General features: G+C 40.9%; 1 protein-coding gene across 5 annotated transcripts in view; it reads left to right on the top strand.

Annotated features, from left to right (window-relative positions):
- TRIO (trio Rho guanine nucleotide exchange factor) overlaps window positions 1-20,731 on the top strand; it is a 270,904-nt gene that overhangs the window by 165,720 nt on the left and 84,453 nt on the right. For all 5 annotated transcript variants that reach the window (XR_014474954.1, XM_083188252.1, XM_083188251.1 and 2 more), the window contains exons 40-46: window positions 31-134; window positions 462-531; window positions 11,124-11,213; window positions 16,023-16,115; window positions 17,071-17,121; window positions 19,052-19,129; window positions 20,139-20,330. Coding sequence is in view for 4 of the 5 variants with exons in the window: in XM_083188252.1 (XP_083044378.1) it covers window positions 31-134; window positions 462-531; window positions 11,124-11,213; window positions 16,023-16,115; window positions 17,071-17,121; window positions 19,052-19,129; window positions 20,139-20,330 (678 nt within the window). In the remaining variant the exon portion in view is untranslated. The remainder of the gene's footprint in view (window positions 1-30; window positions 135-461; window positions 532-11,123; window positions 11,214-16,022; window positions 16,116-17,070; window positions 17,122-19,051; window positions 19,130-20,138; window positions 20,331-20,731) is intronic.

Genomic DNA, 20,731 nt, shown 5'->3' with positions numbered 1-20,731 from the left:
TGACATCATTTTTTTTTTTTTTTTTCATAGGGATATATGGCACTTATGAAGGAGGATGGAGTTCCTGATGATATGAAAGGAAAAGATAAAATCATTTTTGGAAATATTCATCAAATTTATGACTGGCACAGAGAGTATGTATGATTTCCGTTATTCATATATAATATGCAACTTGCATAATGTGACAAGATTTTACCCAGCATACTGAGCTTGTTTTATAACATACTGGAAGTTTATATTTAGTACACATTAAACTGAAATATTGCACTTGTTCTTAGCAATCTTTGGAGCATTCCATCATGACTGTAAAACCAAACCTATATATTAAAATAAAAAATAAAAATACTGTATTAAAATACATTAAATGTAATAATCTTAATTTTCTGAGAATTTGTCTGTATTGTAGCTGGATAAAATCTAATGTTAATGTAAAATCAATAACGCATACTATTTTCCCTCAGGTTCTTCCTGGGTGAACTGGAAAAATGTTTGGAAGAGCCAGAAAGGCTAGCATCTTTATTTGTGAAGCATGTAAGTATTCAGTACAAGCGGTAGGCTGGTTTATGCAATTCATGACATCAAAATTAAATTGCATTATGGTGTAATTGCATACTTTAGTAACTAAAATGACTACACTGAATTGTCTGGAGGCATTAGCTGGAGGTGTCTATTGTCTTTAGTTACCTAAACAATACTTCCTTTAGAGAGCATGGTCGTGTACGACAATTCAACTGCATAGTTACACAATGTTCACTATAGGATTTATTTAGGGCAGGGTGCTGACCACCGGGCAGGGCACATTTTTGCATCGGGAGGGCACATTTTTGCATCGGGAGGGCACATTTTTGCATCGGGAGGGCACATTTTTGCATCGGGAAGGCACATTTTTGCATCGGGAGGGCACATTTTTGCATCGGGAGGGCACATTTTTGCATCGGGAGGGCACATTTTTGCATCGGGAGGGCACATTTTTGCATCGGGAGGGCACATTTTACATGAGAACTTTACATTAGAATAAAAAAAAAATTCATATACGTACAAAAAAACTCCACTACGTCAGGATAACGCCCATTACACATAATGCCACACACCGTAATGCCCATTACACATGATGGCACGCACAGTAATGCTCATTACACATGATGGCACGCACTGCAATGCCCATTACACATGATGGCACACACTGCAATGCCCATTACACATGATGGCACGCACAGTAATGCTCATTACACATGATGGCACGCAACGCAATGCCCATTACACATAATAGCACGCACTGCAATGCCCATTACACATGATGGCACGCACTGCAATGCCCATTACACATAATGGCATGCACTGCAATGCCCATTACACATAATGGCACGCACCGCAATGCCCATTACACATGATGGCACACAATATATTGGCCTGGGGTGAACAGAAGATCTAATTCCAATATATTTATTTTTTTATCAATTTTTCTAGTTTTTCTTATTGACAAATATTTGTTTCCACCTGAGTGCCAAGCAGGGATTATCTCTGGACAATATTTACACATACAGTAGCTGCAGAGTGCCATGCTGAGTATGACATGGGGACCCATTTTGCAATGCGATCAGGGCAGCATCCTTTCATCTGATTGTATTAACCTGGAGATGCAGGGACAGGGGCTCTGCTTCACCGGGTGCCAGGGGTCTGCGCATGCATGGCTAGCCCTGACGGCAGTGTGGACTGTAGCACTCAGGCTACAATGGCCTACCACCATTTCAGAATGGCGGTAGCCCCGGGACCCACTGCGATGCTGACCGATGTTGATACATCGAGCAGCTTTGCTTCCCCCATAGTAACTTATGGGGGATGCGGCAGCGAGCGGGGCAGGATGGATTGCAGCAGGGAATCAGACATTCCTGCTGCGGTCCCTCCTACATACATTCTGGTGATACTTAATATTTGCAGCTAGCGGGGGCGCAGCAGGGAGAGCTGGAGTTCTCCGCGGCATGTCAGTGTGGCCGTGGACAGCGAGAGGTCGCATAGTCTTACACAAAAAAGGGCAGGGCGCATTCAGAGGTCTAAATAACAGGCAGGGCGCAGTGCCCTGCAAAAGAAGCCTAGCGGGAACACTAGTTACACAACCGAATCACAGCTCACCTGATACCTTGTCAGCAGGTTCAGCTGTCTCCAGCAAGTTTTCTTTTAGAGCATGGATCCCACATGCTGTGTTTCCGACAACACTGGCAAAGCCCCCTCCACCGTTCTGGGGGTGAACGGTGTTGTCAAGCACAATGGCCTCACCTTCAACACCATTCATCACGCTAATTTCTCTTTCATCAATAGGCACTTCATGTACCCTGTTTCTCCTCCACAGTGGCACCTGCTATTTGTGGCAGTCCCACCTGTTAAACGAAGACTGAAAGGGGTACGATGTGGTGGGAGATAAATGCTGCTGTAGTAGGCGAGATACAAGGATCATATCCACAGGTTTCAAATCGTTAAAGCCTGTTATATGTTATAGTCATATAATCACTATAACTGACATTACTTGCCCCGCCATTGCTTGACGTGTGTGTGTGTGTTCTATTCTATAGATATATATAATGACTTAAGGTAAGGATTGTATTACATTGTTAAAAGCATTAGGGCGGGTGATTTTGCTCCCCACTCCTGTATTGCTTCCCTCCTTTCAGGACAGTGTCTTTATATAAGTATCCTGTCTGTGTATATGTTAGTGCAATGTGACTCACAATTTAGCTGTATCAATAGCTATCTCAGTCGGGATTGATACGAAATCCCAGCGGTCGGAATCCCGGCGTTCAAAATCCCAACGCCACGTGTATCGTCAACCCCATAGACCCCCCCCCTGACAAGGACGTGGATCGCCCCCCCTTGCGGGCTCTCTGCGCTCGCCATTTATTCTCCATCTATGGGTGTCGTGGAAGCCCAGAGAAAGAGTGGGAATTCCGGCGTCAGGATTTTGAACGCTGGGATTATAACTGCATCCCATCTCAGGCTAATGCACCAAACTGCCTACATACTGAGCCTGTAAGAGGGTGTTCATAGGACTCTGAGGGATATTCACAGTTTTGTGTTAATTGTAACTATTCTCATAGACTCCTGCAATACAGGAAGATAAGCCTGTCTCAGTGTTTTCAGTGTAATGTTTGTAATAGATGTGAATCAGTTATATGGCAGTTCTTAAGAGGCATACACACAGAGCGATTTTGTGCAGAAAGTAAGCACAGATCTCTCCGCATTTATACACCGAGTGATTAAATATCTCCTGCTAACTAAGTCAGTGCATGCAGTCAAAATCTAGTCAAATTGCTTAGCAAGTGACTGCAAATCTCTGTGTGTACAGAATGAGAGATAGTGGTCGAGAACTCTCATTTTGAACCACTACCCGGCCTTTTTTTGCTTAAGCAAATCACCTACCCTAAACAGCTTAGCAAAATTGCTTAGCACACATCTCTACGTGTGTATGTCCCTTTAGGGTTTACGAAAGCGCTCTAGTGTAAAAGGGTGTACAAATGGTGAAACTTTGGCAGGATATTTTGACTAGATAGTCAAAATCTCCCAGTGTGTCCACTGCTTAGTCATAATTGGCCATTAGCCACTATCTCACCGTGTGTATGGGGCTTTAGAACAAACACGGAGGTATTTTTCAGCTTGTGCTGTTGATTATGTGTCTTCTCAGATTTTAACTCTAGAGGAGTCAGGTCAAATCTCTCTTCCCAGCCGGCTTTTAGGCTAGAGAAGGGAGAGATGTTTGAAACTTATTCTGTGTGGTGCAGTCTGTAGTTCACTGGTTCTTTTAAAGATCGCTATTATGTGTCTCAGAGGTGTTTATATTGTTTATTGTTAATACTGTGTTCTGTTTACTTGTTACCTACCTGGCTGCTGCACAACAAAACGAAAACAAATTCCTAGTATACGCAAGTATACCTGGCCAATAAAGCTGATTCTGATTCTAAGTTACTTCTATGCCTCCAGTGTTCAGAACTTTTCACTCCTGTGTGAAACTGGGGTAGAGCACATGAGTCACATTGAGCGTTCCTTTGATACAGGGCTGCCCACTTCATTAAAACTTGGATGCTGTAAGGAGCTGCATATACTTCTACTTCCAGGGGGGTTGGGATCATTTGGTCTATTGCATTATGGTCGAAAGTCATTAGGTCGAATCCATTAGGTCGACATGCTAAAAGGTCGACATGACTCTAGGTCGACATGGGAAAAGGTCGACATGATTCTAGGTTGAAAGGTCATTAGTTCGACAGGTCATTAGTTCGACAAGGTCATTAGTTCGACATTGTCTATGTCGACATTCACAAGGTCGACATGGGGTTTTTCACTGTTTTTTTTACCTGAATGTCAACACAGTCGACATGGACACAGTTTAAAGTGCACTGCATCCCCTCGCATCGCTCGCTGCGCTCGCAATGCGTCGGGCACGGTGCCTCGCTACGCTCGGCACGCTATTTTATTCTCCCACCACGCCCTAGTGGATGGTAGGGCATGAAATACCGCCTGTCGGCACATGTTGGCTCAAAAAACAGTGAAAAACTCCATGTCGACCTTGTGAATGTCGACATAGACAATGTCGAACTAATGACCTTGTCGAACTAATGACCTTTCGAACTAGAATCATGTCGACCTTTTCCCATGTCGACCTAGAGTCATGTCGACCTTTTAGCATGTCGACCTAATGGATTCGACCTAATGACTGTCGACCATAATGCAGTAGACCAAATGACCGCATCCCTTCCAGGGACAGCTTTTCTTATTAGGTGGTAGTATAAAATGGCAGTTATCGGATCATCTCTGACATTGCTTTTCATATACCATTCTCCCTTCCTGATCAGGGAGAATGGAGGAGGTTAAGAGTAACTTCAGTCATCAGTATAGTGGATTGCAGACCTCTCCCCTGTTTAGTGGAGGACATTTCAACTTAATGTAGAACTCCATTTACTGCCCAGCAATAGGATCCGTCCGCTCCAACTAGTGTAAGCTGGATAGGACATTGGCATATTAAAATACATGTGTAGTTAATATGTATATACAGTATGTACATATACTTGTATTTTTATATTGTTACTTGGCAGGAGTGACTCTTCACCCTACATTGTTGGAGGAATTCCGTTTTCAGGAAATAGCCTACTTGCATCCTATCTGGATTATTCAATAATAAGATCATCTTTAGAGGCCCGTTTTTTGAGTACTATATGTACATTAATGACTGCCAATCTTATCGCAGACCCCAGGAAGCCCTCCATATTAGGGTTTTCCCTATTAACTAGTGAATCCCACAGTGGGAGTAGGTATCCTTACAGTTTCCTCAAACCTACAGTTTCCCCAAACAATTACTCAAGTATCTCATTACATAAGGTACAAGGGCAGTAAAGGGTTTTCTACCTCGTTAATTCTCAAACAACCCAATTTCCAGGTGGTTGGAGTCAAGAGTTTTGGGTCCTATGGCACTCTTTTAAAGTCTCCAATCCTTTAACCTTGGCTACACCTGTTCTGCACCTAACACAGGGGTTTTCAAGTTCAAAGTATAAAGTATGTGTCCACTTCACAGTCTCTTCTGGAGGTGTGGGTTAGAATCGGGGTCGGGGGAGTTCCTAGTGTCAATATATGTATCTATGACCCCTTCCTCCTTATTTCCATTTGGAAGATTTCATCTTGAGTGACGTTGATTCATAGTGCTCTTGTCCTCCTTCATGCGTTTTGTTTGGCCTTTTCACTGCTTCTAAGGTGTTATTCTTGGTCACAGTGTTTGGTCATCTGTGGACTCAGGTGGTAATTTTAATCCCATATCTGGATAATCTACTCTAGGTTTTTTTTAGAGGGAAATTACATGTATGCTTTCTGTTGGCACACCACTTATTAAGTGGGTTGATGATGTTTTTCCTGACTATTATGGCTACCCAGAGAATTCAGTTCTGAGTGTGTAATTTGGGAATGATAATCTCCTGGTGGACAAGGAATTTGATTCTCAGTGCCCTGTGGAACAGTTGTCTCTGTGGTTGTCTATTCGATTTCTAGGAGTTTGGCCTTAAATAGGGCCTCACTGTATAGCTAATTTCATTCCAGGCTTTCCCTATGTGATCTTTTTTCCAAATGGAGGGGATCCCTCCTTCTTTCATAAACTGGTCCAAAATCTACTCAGTTGAGGACTTTCCTCTGGTGTTGGTTGTACAGCACAATCTGTGCACCCGTACCAGACAAGGGAAATCTTCAGGATCCCACCTTGCTAGTTAATCTCCTGGAACTAGGAGTACTTGCAGCACATTGTGTCAGGAAGCTCCTCTTTTCTAAGGGATGCCCATCAAGTCCAGTCAGACTTCTTCACGGCAGTGGCATCTATATAGAGCCAGTGGAAACAAAATTAAGCTCTTGACACTTTCAGTAGTGTTTGACTGTTCGAAGGTTGTCCTCACACCAGATAACATCTTGCTAGAGAGTGGATTATTCACCAGCATCTAGGAGGATCAGTGGGGTCCTCCTCACTTTGGTTTAGCAGTATTATCTCACTTTGCGCTTGCAATATTCTCCAGAATCTGACATCCAAGGGCTCTGACAGTGGATGCATTGTCAGTTTGTGGTCTTGCCAGTTATCTTAGGCATTATCTTCCATTTCTGGTCCTTATGTCTTTCCTCTTATGAGGGAAAAATAAAGGGGGCTGTATCATCCTTGTTACTTCAGACTAGCATCAAAAGTCTGGGTTTGCAGATCTGCCCATTATGCTCCCGGACGAACCTGGGATACTGCCTCTTTGCTCAACAAGGTACAGTATGTTTGGTTCATTATGATTTCTGGCAAATACTTTTTGACAGCTGGTCTGTTCAACGAACAGTAATGAGACCAAGGAAGATTTTAAAGCTCACCATATTAGGTGTCTAGCATTGTGTACAGGAGACTAGAGTTTTGTTCCCATAAAGGAAGAGCGGGATCCTGTTGTGGTTATCCCTTCCATGGTTGAGAGAATACATGTTGCTATTTTCCAGCCTTTCCATTGCATTTAGAAAGCATACTTCACCTGCCATTTGGTTTCTTGCTACTGGCTTCTTCAGTCTAGTTTGAAGCTGGACTATCTATGCATTCCTTTAGGGTAGCTTTTATCTAAAGCTTTTCCTTGGCATCTTGATTTGGCATGCAGTTTTGCAGTCTGCCGACCTTACATACCTGTTGTGTAACGCAGCCTTGCTGTTTACTCTGGCTTGTGCAAGAAGTGTGTCTAAGTTGGGGGCTCTGTCGTGTCGTTATCCTTATCTCATCTTGCATGTGAACATGGCAAGGCTTTGTACTTATTCGGCTTTTCTGCCGAGAGTTGTTTCTCCAATTTACATCACCCAACCTATTGTGATTACTATTTTATCTGGGGATTCTCCAACATCTCGCTATCTTGTCCTTGATTATGGGCAGTATTCAATGAGGCTGATTCGCCATGTTCTACGGCGAATGTGTGCTATTTTCGTGCTCTAAGGTGAATATTTTTACTGAAAAACTGATTTTCCCTATTCGCTGACGGCGAACAGTGAATGACGGACAATTCGCCGTCTGATGGTCGCCGTAATTAGCTGTGGTTTTTCAATGGGTTTTCAATGTGATTCACCGTGAGTGCATTCAGTGATCAGATGGCGAATTGCTTTCTTAGTGATTTTCGCCGTGTGTCACCATTTAGCAATCGCCATCTTTTTATGGTGAACTGAACTGTGATCTTTTAAAATAAAGATTTTTTTTTTTAATTTGGTGTCAAAAAATCTGTATTTTTTTTTCTGTGAAGGGGCATGCTATTTTTTTCATGTACTTACTGCACACAACAGCCAGCAGGGGGCCGAGAGACGCTCATTAGATATTCATATATTCACTGCTCCCGCTCATTACATATGCCTAGCGGGAGCAGTGCAGCGGCTCCCTACCTCAGTCCCCTGCCAGCTCTCCCAGGGGCCAGTTTCTGCTTCCTGTGTCTTTGGGAGCCCTGCTTCTGTCCCACTGTGTCCGGTGCAGGCAGGGAGGCTTCCATCTCCCTGCCTGCCGCTGTCCCCCGGCTCGTTAAAAATCGCCGTCAGGGGCAGCAAGCCCCTGCGGCATTGAATACAGCGACAGGGAGGGCTCGCAGTGAATGCTCCAGCCCTCCGGAACACGGCGACTGTGCAGTGAATCCTAAACAGGATTCGCTGCACATTGCCATTCACTGCCCTATGTGTATAAGCTTGGTTGGCCTCTGAGGCTCACTACTTAGGCTAGAAATTCATAAGTATTGCAATATCTCAGCCTTTTCCAGCCTCTGTGATGGCTCATTCTACTTGTTGGTGGGTCCTCTTGGCCAGCTTCCCATAAGATGTCTAAGTTGCTGTGGTGTTGTACTGCATCTTAGGCGGTACAATGTTTGACACATTTGCATAATGTTTTATGGCTTTGACATATTTGACTTTAAATCTGTTTTGCCGTGCAATTTTGCAAGATTCTCAGTGCACTCCTGCCCATATGAGAAGCTTTGGGACATCCCCAATGTATTCAGAGACTCCAGCATCCCATATAGATAAAAGAGAAAACATGATTTTGGTACTTACCAATAAATCCCTTTCTCTGAGTCCATAGCAGATGTTGGACACCCACCCTGCGCTGCTCTCTTCCTGAGGTGGGTAGGTGCCCCTGGTTGCCAGGTGTAGTACCTGGTTTCAGGGTGTAATTAGCACCTAGTTGTAATCGCCTTACAGTCCCTTAACTTTATGTTATTGCATATATGTACTGTATGTGTGTTTCTGATGATCATATTTTCCAGATGTCTCTTTGCAGATATCTTTCCGCTCTGCTCCGCAGGTGTTCGTTTTTGCCGTCTCTCCTCGGAGCACAGTTTCCTAACTGGTCTGTGGAGGGGCATAGAAGGGGTGGAGCCAGTCACAAACATTAAGATTTAAAGTGCTGGCTCCCCTAATCTCCCATCTATACCCCATTGTATTCAGAGACTCCAGCATTCCCTATGGACACAGGAGAGTAAAAACAGAATTTTGGTACTTAGCGATAAATCCCTATCTCTGAGTTTTAGTGGGTAATTCACCAAAATTGGAGGGGATGCCTGGCATCTCTCTCCTCTCTATTTTCTCCTTCTGTTTGACAGCACTTGTCAGTCTCTCCATTGGTGTATGTTATGTGATCTTATCGTGCAAGTTATCTTTAAGGCACAATAAGTAAAGCTACATTGGCGAAGGCAGAAAAAATCGGTTCCTTGGCAGAGACCTTCCAGCACTCTTAGTAGTGTTTATACGTGTAGTGGGAAATTGAAATATGGACTTGGTCAACAAAACCATGGGCAGCATGGACAGTGTAATGGTTACCATTACTGCTCACAGCACTGAGATCAAGGGTTCAATTCCCACCATGACAATGTGGGGAGTTTGTATAATCTGCCCGTGCTTGTATGGATTTTCTCTTGGTACTCCAGTTTCCCCCTACAATCCAAAATTATACTAGTAGGTTAATCGGTTCCCAACATAATTAAGCCTAGCATAAATGTGTGTGCATGTACATGTGGTAGTAAATCTATACATTGAAGCAGTTTATGATTCCTTACTGCCCATATTGATTACTGCGATCTGCAGATGATGGATTATTAAAAGTGCCTAGAATCTGCTTGATCTCATCTTGGGGTAGAGCTTTAGGCTTTGTGGCTCCGACTCTGGAACTCTTCCCTGCACAGTGCGAGAGGCCCCCACTGTAGAATCCTTCAAAAATAGACTCAAGACTTTCCTTAGCATTTCACAAATATCCATTGTTAAGCTTGTTTTGTTTAGTGTGCTGTAAAGGAAAATGTAAAGTACTTTCCGTCCTATTGGGAGAAAAGTGCTATATAAATAATAATTATTATTATTATTATTATTATTATTATTATTATAAGCTAACAAGCAGGGCTCGTCTACCTTTTTGACTTTTAAATACCCAGGTTTTTTTAACACTGTAAAGCGCAATGAAATATGCTGCGCTATTTAAGAAACTGTTAATAAATAAATATTGATTGTAAGATTCACTGGGGCAGGGACTGGTGTGACTCTATGTAAAGTGATGCGGGATCTGTGTATGCCATATACTGTAAATAACTAGTAGAAATGAAACCAAGTTTCTCCATGGTAGTGGTCTTTCAATGCAGTATACCTCCCAACATGACCCTCTCCAGGAGGGACACAATGCTCTGCTCCTGGACTTTCTTCTTAATGTATGATTACCATCATCTGTGTTGAACTAGTTAATTGATAAGAAAGGTGTTTCACCACAGGTGAATGGCAATGTGTCCCTCCTGGAAAGGGTAATGTTGGGAGGTATGCTGCAGTGGTCCTCCCAACATACAGTTTAACAGTGGGGTCTTCCATAGTTGGATCTCATTGCCTTTCTTGATACACATTCAGGGTACCGTAATTTTTTTCCTAGTATCTAGTCACGCTAGTGATGCCATGAATCTACAGTTGAATTTTCAGTTACTGTCTCTGTTTCCACCAACCCAACTGTTGCCCGGGTACTCGAAGAATTCTTAGATATTAGTAATCCTAGTTACTACAGATTTTCCATATTACAGAGTGGTGGGTTGGAAGATGATGTGTAGGCACAGCTCATATGCAAATTCACTGGAGGCATCTGGTATAAGTAGAACCCTCCTGACTTCTTCCATAAGGTGCAGATGCATCTCAAGGCACATCATCAGATCATTCTGCTTGATCTTTTGTCATCTGAGTAACCTTTAGGTTACTCAGGATGGCCATCTCTTACCCATCTGCCTATGAAATTTGTAAAGCCTGTATTGCCAGAAGTAGACACTGTCCTAGTCATTGTACAGGGGTATTTTGTGTTATTTCCCCCCCTCTTTATCTGCAGCAGTAGCAGTTTTCACCTTCCACTTACCTTTATCCTCTCCTCCTGCCTTACCTTTCCTCTTTCCTACTCTCACCAAACCTGTTTTGATTTCAAACTGTAGTTCCTACTGTAGGAGAGCTGGAGTGTCTCTAACAAAATAAAATCCCCTGTGAGTTCCTGTGGGCATTTTTTACTTGTTGCATTCAAGGCTAAACATGACCTCATAGCATAAGTTTACTTTTTTATTTTACTCCAGTATTATTCTGCTCATTCTTATATATTGTCTTATCTTCTACAGGAGAGAAGGTTACATATGTACATAATTTACTGCCAAAACAAACCAAAGTCTGAGCATATTGTTTCTGAATACATTGACACCTATTTTGAGGTAAGTAAAAGATAATTTTTTCTTAATGTATGATATGTTAAAACTTTCAAAGTTGTTTGGAATTGCCAGTTAAAAGTTGTTAAAATGTAGTATTTTCTGCTGTGTTTTAATCTGCTGGTCTTGGGAGGGTTAAAAATATAATGTGTTATACATAATGTACCTTTAGCCTCTTCACTGATGTTTTTTCTCACGCCTGCCCTGTGTCCATCTTCTTTAGTCAATATCAGCCATTTATTTTCACAATAGTTACACAGACTATACATTTGTGTCCTAATACACCTAGTCTCAATGCACCATGAAGTGCAAGGCATTATTCGAGAGTGAGCCATGCCAAGGGTCTGTCTTGCTTCTTTTTTACAAGAATGAGATGGGAATAAACTGAATATTGAGATTGCTTGGACTTATTTGATACAAGAAACCATGGTACTTGATAAGAAATAATATGCAGGATTCTGAATAGAGATTCAGAATCCTGCAGTTTCATGAAGTGGTTTAGTCATATCACATTGTTATTAAGATGCACATTTGTGTGGAAAATACAGACAAGCGACTTTGCAGGGGACCTGGCATGACAAGAAGGAATGTTTGAACAACTTTAGCAATAGTGTATTTTTTTTTTAAGTTTTAATTTATTAGAAATGGTTTTATTTGTTTATCTCATTCACAGAGTACAGAAAATCCACCAATGTTATTTTCTTTTTGTTTTTAATTGAAATTGCATGAAAGTACTAGTTTGATAAAAGGTATAATGATCTACCTTTTTATCAAACATTTACATCTAAACCAATCAGCTTCTAGCTATAATTTATTAACTACAGCCCATGTAATTTATAACTAGACCTGATTAGTTGCTGCGGCCACCTTCTTTGCCTTATGACCTTTATCATGCTCCTGTCACGTTTCATTATGAATCCACACATCCTGCACAGATCTAGTGCCTGCTGCTTGCCTTTTATGTGTTTTTTTTCCCACGTTAGAAGTCCATTTTAGAATGCGTGTGATGCTTTTCCTTTGCACTTGCAATGTACATAATCAGGATGAGTCTCTACTAATCTTTAGTACAAAAGGGGTGAACTAGTTTAGAAATATTAGGGTAGATCAGGCATGTCCAAACTGTGGCCCTCCAGCTGTTGCAAAACTACACATCCCATGATGCCTTGCCATAGTTTTAGCATCCCTTACTAGCAAAACTGTGGCAAGGCATGATGGGACTTGTAGTTTCACAACAACTGGAGGGGGACAGAGTTTGGACATGCCTGGGGTGGATGTATGAAGTAATGATGAGTGGAAAAGTTACTCATGGCAACCAATCAACATTAAAGTAACATTTATACTACTCCACGCGCATACTTCTCTTCCCTTGTCACTGCTTCATGCTTGTACCCCATTGTCCCTTATTCAAATGGACTCATGAAAGTTCTAATTTGTGCGACCTCTTTTAGAGTGAGACACAACTTAAGAGCTTTGACTCCCTTTGGCTGCAAGTTTTGACATTGTTTATGCTGCTTTCACACCGCAAAACCTGCTTAGACCAGGTATTTAAAATGTTTTTTTTAAACCGGTCAGAGCAAGTTTAACCCATTTCACATCGCATGTAATTACCTGGTCTAAAGCAGGTTTGCGTGTGAAAGCAGCATGAGACATCCCGGAGATGCGCTGGGCAGTGACCTCTTCTGAGGATCAGGCACCAGAATCCGCACCTAGACTGCCAGCAGGAGCTCCCGCACTGCAGGCAGGGAGGTGAGCTGCAGGGCGCTGGAAGGGTAAGGGTAAGGGGTCTGACACTGAGCATTAGCTGGTCCGCTCTGAGCCAGCGCAGTGCATATTTAATGAGTCGGACGCTCATTACATATGTAATGAGTGGCTAATTACATATGTACATGTGTAATGAGCAGCCGGCTCATTAACTATGCACTGCGCTGTGGACCAATAGTGCTCTCAGCTGCCTAGGTACCGTTTCAGACCCGTTCAGACAGCAAAAAAAAAAAAGGGTCTGAAATGGGTAGGACCCTGCTTTTTTACCATTTCCAAAAAAGGTATTTTTTTTTTTTTTTTTTAAATGGTAAAATCACTCAGATCGCACATATTACCATTTTACAATGGTTAAAAATCGGCAAAATACAGTTTTTTCAGTGCGGTCTGAAAGATGCACTATGTCAGTGGTTCTCAACTCTGGTCCTCAGTGTCCCTAACGGTTCATGATTTCCAGGTCACCTGTGAATTTTAAAATGTGACACTTATGGATACACAGTGCACCAGCTGGGTGACTTGGAAAATTATTATTATTATAAGTTTATTTATAAGGCGCCACTAGTGTTTCACAGCACCGTACAGGTAGCATTACAGTAAATAACAAAAATAGAGTACAGTTAGAAAGAGCGCCACATTTCAATACACATTACAGCTTAAATGTAAGTAGTGAGGACTTGATCAATGTACTACTAGGGGCTGGTGGCCAAAGATGGAGTTGAGTATGTAGACGAAGATGGTTGCTGAGTGTTTGAGTATAGGAGAGCTGTGAGTGAAATGTGAAGAGAAGAGGGCTTTGACAACAGGAGGGAAGTGGGCCCTGCTCTGAGGAGCTTACAGTCTAGTAGGAAAATGTAAACGGTTGAGGACCAGGGCTGGAACATGTGAAAAGACAGGACATTTTGATTTAATGACAACACTTAAAATGTGTAGTCTTTACCTTAAGCATTCTTTATTTGTGTAAGATGATTGTGCTCTACGGTGTGAAATCTCTTTTCATTGTGTGAGATCAATCCCACACAGGTATTTAATTAATATTACACTTTACCAGAGTCAGAGCACAACTACATCAATGTCATTCATAGAGTAGCGTAGTTCTGTGTTTAACTAGTGTAGCGATATGAGATGCACGTGCAGCAGTGCCCTTACACAGGTGTAAACTATGCCATCACTAGTTCCATAGATGTGGGCTCCTATGAAGCCTTTTTGTTAAAACCAGTCTGGCCTGCAACAGTATGCACTTTAACCATACTGTATTCTTGCTCACTTATCCCCCATAGCCCATTATAAATAGCTTAATGAGACACACACACACCTATGCAATAGTATTTTCTGAGAAAACATGCCTATTTAACATACTGTACAGTACAGTAAAGTAGTACTTGTGCTATGGTGCATTTCATTGGAAGCTTCACCCATGCGTTATGTGGATTCTTTCACTATACTATAGTATTGAATTAGACATCTGACATATGCGCAGTGGTGATTTTAAAGAGAGACATCTGGTGGATCATTGCTGGTATTGCACTCATAAGTAATGCCATTCGCCGTATTGCGCCACCATGAATCCAGGCACTCCGCGATGCTTTACTGGGACAAGTGCCATACGAAGCATATATAAGGGTGGCTCCATTTGAAAGAAAAATTCATATAAAAGCTTAAAATCTGAACTATCCTATATATATTGTCGCATTTGCCCATAGTATTAATATTAATCTAAGCAAATGGTTCCCAAACTTTTTGAATTCACGATGCCCTGGAGTATCAGAATTCTTGACACCCATAGGCCATAAGTTTCTTATTGTATATTTTTATAATGTAAAATTAAGTAAATTGTGTTTATACTTCATGTAGGTGATTGATGGGATTTGCTTCTGTTTGTTCACATATATTATGATTAGAAGCCACAAGCACTGTTTTTTACTATTACATTTAACATTCATTATTTAAATTGATCCTGGACCACCAACCCAGGGCACCCCTGCAAGTACTCCAAGGCACCTGGGGTGCCAGGGCACACAGTTTGGTGCCCTGGCACCCCAGGTGCCTTGGGGTACTTGCAGGGGTGCCCTGGGTTGGTGGTCCAGGATCAATTTAAATAATAAAGGTAATAGTCAAAAACAGTGATCTTAGCACTAAAGGGGTTCCAATAAGGAGGGGTAAAAGTCCTCTGTCACAGATGCTGTCAGTCAGAGGGAGAGTTGAATACGTAATCACTTTGATCCTGTGGTCATGCCATGACTTTTTAAAAGCATGCAAATAGAGAAAAATGCAAAAGTATAATTTGTGTGGATGCTGCAAAAATTATTTAGGATATTGATGTTGGGAAGTACTAGCCCTAAAAATGTTTAAGTAGGCTCAGAAGCTAACAAATTACAGCAAATATGTAAAAAAAAAAAAAAAATTATGATGGTTTAATGTTGATTGTTTCAATGTTAATTGTTTCTTTAAGGCAGTGGCTCACAAACTTTTTTTAGTCATTTTGCCCTAGTATATCAGAATTGTTTTTCTTTATTGAAAATTAAGTAAATTGTTTTTAAACATCATTCTTATGTCTATTCATTTATGTGTTGATGGAAAATATTCACTTCTGTTTGTCTACATATTGTATGGTTGGAAGCCACAAGCCCTGGTTTTGTTTATTACAGTGACAATAAATTACTTTAGTTGGTTGTAGGCCACCAACCCCGAGGCACCCAGTTAGTGATACTGTATAACAAAACTTTTAGATCTAGTTTGCCACACTTCGTGCAAGGTGCCTCACTCTGCTTCATCAATGTAAGGCACAGCTTACTATTGTACATAAGCCTTGTGGATAGTAGCGCCTTGAGTCCTGTTGGAGAAAGTGCGCTATATAAATTAAACTTACTAAATCAAATGAAAGTTGAGAAAAAAAGCAATTTAACTTTTGTCAATCATTTGTGTGTTGGCCATTGTTTTGTCAACCTTTTGAACCTTTTTGAACCTTTTAACCTTCAATGTATTCTTATTGTTTCATAGCTTCGAATACATGACTGGATTTTTAAAATGTATTTATCTGTATATTTTAACACCTACTAGGACTTGAAACAGCGTCTGGGCCATCGACTTCAACTAACAGATTTGCTTATAAAACCTGTACAAAGAATTATGAAATACCAGCTACTTTTAAAGGTAAGTTTTATAATAAGACTGAAGAAAAGCAAAGTTATCAATCCAAAATGTATGTTTTAAAATGGAAGGAAGTAAGGAAGTACTAATTTGTATGTGAACAAATGAATGCAATAAACATAATATCAACCATGAGTTTTGCCTTCTGTGTCATGTTTCATACTGCGCTTGTTGTTGCATGTTCACTTTGCCAACTGCCCTTTTGTCAAATTGCTGCCCCTATATATATTTTCTGATGTGTATCAGTTTGTAGCGCACCTGGAATTTTTTCTTTTCACTTTGGTCTTCCCACATATACGTAATTAAGTAGCATACTATAGCATTGCTTTCATATTCTGTATAATGCCGAAACTATGACATGAGCTAGTGCAAAGGTGTATCTCTAATTGTTGCAGTGTGTGCTATGTACATGGGCTCCTGGTTCCATAGGGACCCATAATGTACACCCAGCGCGTTTAATTTCTTACCTTTACAAATGTCCATGTCAACATTGCTGCTGCTGAAGCAAAAATAACTTGAGAACTGGTGGAGAGGCCATTTTCAAGGTGATGCACATGCACATTAGTCACTGGAATGTTGGAGGACTCTGTTTCCATAGACCTTTAATGTGCGATAGATTAGTTGCCAGGAACTTGGCTGGTGCTATGTCTCCATAGACCTTCATATGCACAGAGTCTACTGTGCCGCAGAGAGGTGGTGGCCCACAAACAGTGGCTAAAGTAGATGGCTTTTTTGTGGGAGAAGGGGAATATAACCTCACAAGTGAAAACAAATATGTGCCCAATATGCTGCAAATGTACAGGTATTTAAGTAATTCCTTAAGGTAGAATACAAAAAAGTCCCTAACCATTAAAATGATGTACAAAGGAAATCAGTCTGGTTGTATATGAGCCATAACACATGACCCTGAAGGTTTTATCTAGTTTTTTAATTATTTTTTCTTTTTATAATTTTACAGGATTTCCTGAAGTACTCCAAGAAAGCGTGCATGAATATTGCAGAATTAGAGGTATTTTTTTTGTTTCAAGAAACAATCCATGATTAATAATAGTTGAAACAAACATTTAAAACATGTATCTGGTTCCTCACTTTCAATTATTCAGTTGGGAGATGCTGAAAGTTAGCACTAACGTTAGAATATGTGTTTTTTATTATTTATTGTACAGGTTGAGTATCCCTTATCCAAAAAAAGAATTTTGGATAATGGATTATTCAGTATTTTGGAATATTTTTATATTTGAATGAGGTATCTTGAGGTATCTTGCATTTATGATGTATAAGCACATCAAACACATAAAATACAAATATATTTTATTTGTGCATGAAACAAGGTTTTAAATAATGAAACAAAGTTTGTGTACTATGCCAGACACTGAATTTGAATGCCAAGCAAACATGCCCTTGCACATACAGGACTATGGTTTTCGGAATAATTTGGATAAGGAATAATCAACCTGTATTCCAAATTATGAGAAATATTCTCAAACTTTTAAATGTTTATATCTGGTGTTATTAAATTTGTGGGGGGGGGGGGGGGGTTGGTTTGACTTTACCGCAGATATGGTTATGGCTGTTAACACAACACATCCATTTTCTGCTGTACACTAGGTACTTTACTGACATGTTGGCATAAAACATAATATTGGAATATTTATCAGTGATACTGCCAAAAATGAATCTGTGTTAAATCATGCATTCAGATTATGGGCGGTATTCAATGTGAATACCGGCGAGGTGCAGCGAATCCTGTTTAGGATTCGCTGCACATTCGCCACGTTCCGGAGCCTCGCCGGCTCTGGTAATCAACGAGTCAGGGGCTCGCTGCCCCTGACCGGCGAATATGAGCTCCTGCGGCGAACGCCGCAGGGAGCCTGAGGACGGTGGCAGGCAGAGAGATGGAAGTCTCTCTGCCTGCCCCAGAACGTTTGTGGGGGGGAGGTGGGCTCCCCGGGTGCCAGGCAGCACAGGCTGGCCCCCAGGGGTGCCAGCAGGGGACCGGGCATATTCACTACACCCGATCATGAATATGTAATGATCGGGTGAAGTGAATATATGAATATCTAATGAGCGGTTCGGCTCCGGCGCCCCCTGCTGGCTGCTGTGTAAAAAAAAATATATATATATTTTTTTAAATTAAATATATATTCATGTGCTTATGTGCTTACAGCACATGAATAAAAATAGCATGCCCCTCCTCAGAATAAAATTCCTGATTTTTTTACACCAAATGTAAAAAACAAAACACTTTATTTTAAAAGTTCACATTCCACTTCACCATAAAAAGATAGCGATTGCTACTCGGTGAATCATGGCTAAAAAAACCTTCAAATGTATTCGCCATCTGGTCATTGAATAGGGTGATTCACCGTTTTAGTCAAAAATTCGCCAAACAGCACAAATTCACCATAAAAACATGGCGAATCAGGCTCATTGAATACCGCCCTATATCATTTTGCAAACGTTTCTTATTTATACTTTTTAAATAATTTTCTTGAGTCTATTCTATCTACAGCATCTTGAGGTCTCACATTACTGTTAAAACCTTTTGTTTTTGGTTGTTTAAGGATTTGTAGGCCTTTATTGTAGAAATATTCAAATGTTTTTCAGATACAATTTTTAAATTATTTTAAAATGTACATCTCAGTTTAAAACCTGAATAAAGTAGTTATTGTCATTCCATGTATAGATTAGACAGAAGGCTAAAGTTAGAAAAATAGAACTGAATAAAATCATTAAAAAAATGAATTGTGTATTAAAACATTTCTGATTATATTACAAACCGTACTAAGTAAAGTTTGAGCTACAGTATTAATACATGTGAAAATAATAATACTAATGAAAAACAGGTGACAAATTCATAACATTGTATATTTGTTTACTTTTTAATTAATTATTATTATTAATTAATGCACGTTTATTTTTATTTTTTGTCTGTTTAGAAAGCTGTTGAAGTCATGTGTATCATCCCAAAACGGTGTAACGACATGATGAATGTTGGACGTCTGCAAGGGTTTGACGTAATGTTATTCTGGTCTTTCTTAATATTATTTTTAAGATTGTTTTTTTTTTTTCCAAATAAATTTAATTCCATATATCAATGAACAAAATAGGTTTTGTGACACAAATAACTGGTTAGATGCTTATCAAGAGACCATATACAAACCACGCAAGAAGATGAACATTATAGCACACACCGTTATGCCCAGTACACATTATACCACATATGTGCTGCTTATCTACATGCTCGTTGCAGGTGTTAAATGCTGGTTGCCACAGGTGCATTTTGTGCTGGATGCCAGGACATTTCATGCTTTTCTGTTGGTTGCCCAGGGGGCACTTTATGCTCGTTGCCCAGGGGGCACTTTATGCTCGTTGCCCAGGGGGCACTTTATGCTCGTTGCCCAGGGGGCACTTTATGCCCGTTGCCCAGGGGGCACTTTATGCCCGTTGCCCAGGGGGCACTTTATGCCCGTTGCCCAGGGGGCACTTTATGCCCGTTGCCCAGGGGGCACTTTATGCCCGTTGCCCAGGGGGCACTTTATGCTCGATGCCCAGGTGGCTAGAAAAGCAGATACACCGCTCACCAGAGTAGGTGAGTGGACTGTCTGCATGGTGGGGGGGACTGGATGTGGCTGAGTTGAACAGCGTGTCAGATCTTCCAGCCACATCCAGTCCCCTGCCACGCAGACAACCTGCTCACCACCTGTACTGAGATCGGCTGTCAGTACACCCCATCCTGTGCCCACGCTGTCACTGGACTTACACAGTGGGGCGGCAGGAGGACGCGTGGATTTTGAAATAATACAAACCACTAGTGATTGGCTTGTGAACTATTTAGAGAATAAAGAAATAACATGCAATATATATACAGTATACATGTGTGTGTGTGTGTGTGTGTGTGTGTGTAGATAGATATGGCCACTTATTGCTTCTCCAATACAAACTGTTATGTTTTTCAAGTTGAGCAATAATATCTCACGTTGAGAGGTCTTTCCTTTGTTTAGCTAACTTTCCTCTCTTTAACAGGGCAAAATTGTAGCTCAAGGAAAGCTTCTGCTTCAGGATACATTCCTTGTCACTGACCAAGACACAGGACTTCTACCACGCTGCAAAGAAAGGCGGGTCTTCCTTTTTGAACAAATAGTAATCTTCAGTGAACCCTTAGATAAAAAAAGAGGATATTCTATGCCGGGCTTTCTATTTAAAAATAGTATTAAGGTAGGTTTCTACATTCCATTTTTTAGAGATCTTATTTTACCAGAGCTTAGTAATCATTATGTGCACTGGAATATATTGATGTGTGGGTTACTGTGATAAACATGGTATAAAGCCAGGTACACAGTAGACAATATTATCAACAATTTCCCTTGAACTCCCAGGGGACCGATATAGTGCATACACACTGAAAGTATATGCAATCGTTGACAATAAAGTCAAATTGATCTGCATATATAGACGACAGAGGACATCCGCAACGACCCGCAGGAGCATGCATCCTTAACGATATTGAGTGTACACACAAGACCATATTAAAAGTGATATCTCTCAGAAGGGCCAAGATGAGCGCTATTGTTTAAAATATATTCTTAGTGTGTATGGAGCTTACGATGGGTAAAAGG

This window comes from Crinia signifera, chromosome 5, assembly GCF_055691185.1.
Source record: "Crinia signifera chromosome 5, ASM5569118v1, whole genome shotgun sequence".
Classification (NCBI taxonomy): domain Eukaryota; kingdom Metazoa; phylum Chordata; class Amphibia; order Anura; family Myobatrachidae; genus Crinia; species Crinia signifera.
Note: the sequence above shows the minus strand (reverse complement) of the source record. Positions and strands in the feature narration are given on the sequence as shown.